This window comes from Cryptotermes secundus, unplaced genomic scaffold (assembly GCF_002891405.2).
Source record: "Cryptotermes secundus unplaced genomic scaffold, Csec_1.0 scaffold508, whole genome shotgun sequence".
Lineage (NCBI taxonomy): Eukaryota > Metazoa > Arthropoda > Insecta > Blattodea > Kalotermitidae > Cryptotermes > Cryptotermes secundus.
Window position 1 is genome coordinate 893,736 of NW_019733326.1, and position 6,166 is coordinate 899,901.

The 6,166-nt window shown below is 38.0% G+C and overlaps 2 protein-coding genes across 8 annotated transcripts in view; one reads left to right on the forward strand and one right to left on the reverse strand.

The window, feature by feature from the left end:
* LOC111867998 (WASH complex subunit 1) overlaps positions 1-4,329 on the reverse strand; it is a 36,235-nt gene extending 31,906 nt beyond the window's left edge. Inside the window, exon 1 of one of the 6 annotated variants that reach the window (XM_023858307.2) lies at positions 4,204-4,329. In XM_023858307.2, coding sequence (XP_023714075.1) covers positions 4,204-4,216 — 13 coding nt within the window. In that variant the 5' untranslated portion in view covers positions 4,217-4,329. Of the gene's footprint in view, positions 1-3,389; positions 3,616-3,672; positions 3,798-3,837; positions 4,113-4,141 lie in introns of those variants that run through there. The other 5 variants (XM_023858310.1, XM_023858308.2, XM_023858309.2 and 2 more) reach the window with 5 other exon arrangements.
* Positions 4,330-4,463: 134 nt separating this feature from the next.
* The window catches only part of LOC111868005 (serine/threonine-protein kinase PLK4), a 54,934-nt gene continuing 53,231 nt past the window's right edge, over positions 4,464-6,166 (forward strand). For both annotated transcript variants that reach the window (XM_023858326.2, XM_023858327.2), the window contains exons 1-2: positions 4,464-4,683; positions 4,783-4,878. In XM_023858326.2, coding sequence (XP_023714094.1) covers positions 4,636-4,683; positions 4,783-4,878 — 144 coding nt within the window. In that variant the 5' untranslated portion in view covers positions 4,464-4,635. The remainder of the gene's footprint in view (positions 4,684-4,782; positions 4,879-6,166) is intronic.

A 6,166-nucleotide genomic window follows, 5' to 3' on the forward strand; every position in this document is an offset into this window, starting at 1 on the left:
CACCCGTAACCAAACAGGGAACACGCAACACGACACACGATATACCCTGAGAATAAGAGGAACGACTCCCATAGTGGTGGAACTATGCACGGTGTTAGAATTGGGACAGATAAGATAAATAACCTTAACAAGTTTTTAGTATATAAATATTTAGTATAACTGGCGAACATTTTTAAATGCTTTTTAAATTTTACAATGACATAATGGCAAGCAATGGAATAGATTAACGTAAATGGAGCACCTGATGAGGCACTATAGTGCCGAAACATGCTGTGAAATAACAAGTGAAATTGAGTGCACTAAAAGACGGACACTGCATACATATCAAGGACGAAAATCAGTGCAACAGGATGCTAAAATACAACATTATGATACTGTACACATTTCTCTATTAATATGGCCATATTAATTTTATAGCATTCTGCTTGAAGAACATGTTCAAGTTCATTTAGAGATGTTGGAGGTGGGAATCTGTTCCTCACTCTAGTCTCCAAAACCGACCAGAGTGGTTCAATGATGTTCCAATCTGGTGACTGTGCTGGCCAGGGAAGATGCTCTTCATGCTCTTCAAACCATGACTGGGGGCACTATCATGGTGGTAAACCGCACTGTTGTTCGGAAATAACATCTGGATCATGAGATGCACCTGATTACTCAATCGGCCAACTTTAACCATCCCCCTTTTCCATTGATACAATTCTCAGTTGTCACTGCAGCCATCTCCTGATCTCTCCTTGTTATCATGCCGGTAACCTTCTGCAGCTCACGGTGAAATGGGTAGGTTAATTGGGAGTGAATTTTGGGTGCCAGTAAGCTACTTGAGTGCTTACAACTGGGAGGATTTCAGGGCAGTGGAGTATGGAGTTCCAACCGGTTTGTTCAGGTGCCATAGAGATGGACTCTGTCCTGGGCATATTGCACATCACTCTGGCATGACAGGAAGATGGTGATGCTCACAACTCCATGAACAGTTAAGTTACACTCAGGATGTGTAATTATGCTTTATTATGTTTGAAATACCAAAAACGATGCTTGTAACACTGCTTATCTTATCCCTTCTTGAACTTAGGTTAAATCAGTATCCTTTAACTTCCTATAAATAATTTTGCCCTTTCTAGGTGTTCTTGAAGACTTAACAGTGTCTCAGCAGTTCAAGGNTTGGTAGTGTGGGTGTTTTGACCACCTACCTAAGTGATAGCTGGCAATAACTGTCAACCCTCATTTTCTGAAAGGAATATTGTTTTAGTTGGACAGCTGCATTTCGGGAAGTGTAGTGAATGCTGCATCCTTTCCATCCTGTCCTCCGGAATGCAGTATAGCAAGTCCCACATTCTGTTCACTTCTGAACACAAAAATGAGACTAAGTGCTTAATATACGTTATGTATAACATACTTAATTTTTCTTAACTAACCTCATTTATAGCACCTTACTCTAATGAATGGTTACACAAGGTATGTACTCCCTTGCAGTAATTCGGCCATGAAGGGTAATAATGGGACCAATAGAACACTGCACCACGATATTGCACCACCTCACTGTTTGAACCAGGCGTTCTGAATTTTAGGCTTCCTTGGGTGTTCTCCAAACATAAACTCTTCCTGATGTAGGGAACAGCATTAAGGACGACTCTTCTGACCATATCACGTGCACGTTTCCAGTTGTCTGATGTCCATGTTTTATGGTCGTGACACCATCGTTTAGGCATCTGAGCATTATTTTCAGTCACCAGAGGTTTAGTGATCGCAACCCTACCATAATGTTGGATTTGTGAAGCTCATGTCGGACAGGTTTTGTGTGAACATGGTCTTCAGTTCTGCTGTCCTCTCACTTGTGCTGCAGTAGTTGTGATTTTTTTAAACAATCCTTCTGAATGTACAACCATCTCTTTCTTTCACTGCTGACAGAACAGACTGTTCCTCCTCGCTGACGTTGTCTTCCCATGATCTGTGTATGCCAACATAACCTTAGAAGCTGTCGCTCTCAATACACCTAATAACATGGCAGTTTCTGTCACAGATGCTCCAGCTAAATGTGCATCAATGATCTGCCCTCTTTCAACATCAGATAAGTCTCCCATTTTCCAATTCTTTCACACAGTCTCTCACTCAACACAATCACTAATGCATTAACACAAGCACTACAGAGCGTAAACTAATGGAAGAACATCATTCAGTGTTGCCAACCGAAGTTCTTTCAATGTAGCCAACAGAAACAAATTTTATTCTTCTGTTTCTTTGTGTTTCAATTACTTTGTTCTCCTCTGTATATTACTGTTATACTACCTTAACTTCCAAATAAACATTAAATATGCTACACAACCAGAATCCTGGAGTTAATTCAAATAAATATCTCAGCACACATTCTGATAGAACTAAACTCTGGCAGCAAATCCCAAAGGTCTGCCTTCAATAGCAAATTCCATCCTGTCATTACATGATCCTGTGCCAGTACAATCCTTCTACTGTCATCACAAACTACTTAAGATCCACCTCAATATTCCCTTCCCATCCCCTTCTCACCATCCAAGTGGATGTTTTCCAAGAGTTTTCATGACAATTCTGCATTTCTCAAACCCTGGGTTACAACCCCCCCCCAAAAGGATCACCCTTTTTGATGGGGACTGTTGAATTCCTTATGATTCCTAAAAAATATAGATATATACACAGAGCTATCTGGGAAGTCAGTGAGAATACATGTGCTTTCAGAAAATGTAGCTACATCTGTCAAACCATTTCTCAAATCCTTTTGTGACTGTCAAGAACACTTCATAGCTTACTGTACATGAAGAGGGGCTGTAAATCTACCTAGGTTCCTACAGGCAACACACAGACTGACAGGGTCCTGCAACAATGTGCCGAACCAGTATAAATGGAGGTTGTCAAAATTTATGTGTTAATTTTGAGGATCATAGTACCACAGTTTGCCTGCTGTGCACATTCCTGTCCCCTTACAACAGTCAAACTACATTCATTCTGATTATAAACACTGTATGCATGACAAGTTCCATCTGAATACACTACACTTCAGAAACTGGATTCACTTAGGTCCTCATGTAAAAGTCAGGGGAATAGGGTTCTCCTCGGTTTGACCTGTCAGAAGGAGTAAATCTTAATCTTCAGACAAGACCAACTGCGTGAGATCCTTTATCCTATTTACACCTGGGGTCAGAAGTAGATCAGCTTCTGCAAAACAGTCTACTTTAAACATATCTAAGACAACAGACAACATCCAACACAATATTTATATACTGGCACTTAATAGGTTAAAATAAAGAAGCAAAATGTTGATCATATGGACTAGGAAAAAGGGCAATAAGAATGCGCTATAATGAACTTATGAACTGATACATAGGGGCTACGTTAGAATGAGTCATACAAGACATGTATACCCTTTTTGCAGTAGGTGTCTGATGATTCTGCAATTCACAGATCACTGTATAAATTTACTCAATCTGATATCAACCACTGGTAATTTCACTTGCAATATACTTCTTCCCGCCTTTACTAGTCTTAATATAAACGAAGCAAAATATAATATCCTTCCACAAAATAGTGAAATGCATGCAGATCATATTTTGGAATGGCAAAATTTTTAAGATAATGGTTGTCTTTAACAAGTGGTTACGTCGCTACGGCATTATCATCTATAAAAGAAAAATTGTGAATATTTACCACAAAGAATGCTATAACAAAAGAACTGTCTGATGTGAACTAGTCTGAGCCGCTTTATTGCCACTTATACAACACCTCACAACACCATTCGCAGTTGCATGCTTGTCCTATATCATGTAACAATGATCTATAGAGACGAAATAAATAAATAAAATAAATATCTACCTTATCTACTCGATCTACTCTGTGCGTTTTGGGTTTGCGTTCGCGAGAACGAGAACGACCAGCTGTAGGAGCTGGACATTGGAGTTGGAAAACACAATACGAATATGTGCATACGCGGCTGGATATATAAACAGAATTCCCTTCACTTTTAGTTAATTTATAAGAGTTGAAGCTGTTCTCTGCTATAGATGAACTTATCAGTGTCATTCGTTTTTCCCACTTAGCTCACTATTTCCTAAGGATGGATGAAAGTTAACCTCTTTATCGGTAACGAAAACCAGAGTAATAAATTCTAAATGATTACCGTTATCTTCGCCATAATAAATTGTGAGGAAGTGTTTGATACAATAGCCAGTGTATGTTTACCGTTCTGCAGCATTTACGTGAGCATGGTTTATGAGGTTTATGAGACTGGAGTCTTTACGTTATATTGACGTACATGACTCAACTCCATGAAACTGTATCGAGGTGACCAGCTCTAGAATCTCCACGATCGTGAGAAGACTGGCATGCTCCGTTGCCTGGAAACTGAGTTTCTGAGTCTCCACGAGTTGTAACGTGTCAAATTCGTCTATTATCTGTGATTGTAATGGCCGGCAACTAACGAAATTGAGAGTTGTGATTGGTTAAATTGAACCTAATGGGACGCGGAGTAAACAATATCCGGTGATGAAAGTTATGTCTTGTTTGAAGAACTATGAGTAAATACTTTACGATAAATTAAGTGAAAGTAGCCAGACCATGAGTAATGAAATGCATTTGTAAGTGACGCATGCCAGTAATTTGTGTGCCTGAGAAATGCCACCTGTGTCAGGGGGGCCCTCCGGCTTTGGAGAACAAATTGAGGTTAGACGTTTGTTTTACGGCTGTGATGTAAATGTAATGTAAAGTTTCAAGCATTCCCAGTACACTGAGTATCTAAAAACAAATTAAATGTCATTTCAGGACTATGAAGTTCTCAATTTGCTTGGAAAAGGAGGCTTTGCCAGCGTATATCGCGCAAGGTGTTTGAAGACGGGGATTGAAGTTGCTGTTAAAATGGTATCGTGACATACAGAAGTATTTAGTCAGTTTTATTGAATATATTTGATCAAGATTCAGATCGAATAATTGGAAAGAGCTGCTTGTTCCTCATGTAACTCCGTCTCTGGCAGTTTACGTTTATCCACCCAAGTAAAATGACATGTTGCCAATGGAATCTGCTTCTGTCCAGTAATTTCCTATTGTGCTCCTGACACCAAACTGTTGTTATAATACATTTATTATATAAACGATTTCAGTCTATTTACTGCAAATGAACAATCAAGTGACCTCATGTTATGTGGAAGTCTTACCTTAGCTGACAAAGAAAGCTCAAAATAAGTCTTTAGTGATGAAGGAGTCAGGATCTTGATCACCAAAGAGTGTGTGTGTGTGTTGAATTCTTTGAGTTTATATCACCAAGAGTAAGGTACATTTTGACAATGTGTGCCTTTCTTAGTCTTTCTTCAAGCTTAAATTTTAAAATTTTTCTAGTTCAGTGTGCATTACATCGTTTTGTACACCAAAAGGAGACAGTGTCAAGTAACATGCCTTAAAAATTTAATTCCTGGTATTTCAGTTTTTTCTATTGGCTACTTTTAAAGCCTAGTTTTTCAGTTCAAAATTAATAAATCAGGAATAACAATGAAATAATATTCCTAGGACACGTCCAATGAAACTTGGCTTCCTCTTAGCTTGTGTGTTGATGTGTACGCAAGTCTGAGATGAATATCTTAATTTTTGTCCTTCCGCATATGCCTCTTTTTTTCTACACCCACAATTACTTGATTCTTAAACTGTTGCTTACAAAAAACTATGCAAGTAAATTGTACTTATGTCCATATATATGAGTGACAGGTTTGTAGAATAAGTATTACAATTGTTATGATTTATTTGATGTAGCTTGCCTCTGAAATATATTGCAATGGAAGCTGCCCACATCAGGGAGATAGCTTTGTTTTTAGTCATTTACAGTTTTGAAGTTGATGGGTCCATTCAGATGAAATTTTCTCAGAACTACATGAACTTGAATTTTTTAGCTTTTCTACTTTTTATGCCCCATGAAGAAGCAAGTAATTTTTTGTGGAGTTATATTTATTACAGAGTAATGCTTTTTTCATAGTGTGAAAAGAGTGATATTTTATAATATCCTTTTTGAAGAAGAAGTAATTTTTTGTGGAGTTATATTTATTACAGAGTAATGCTTTTTTCATAGTGTGAAAAGAGTGATATTTTATAATATCCTTTTTGAAGAAGAAGTAATTTTTTGTGGAGTTATATTTATTACAGAGTAATGCTTTTTTCATAG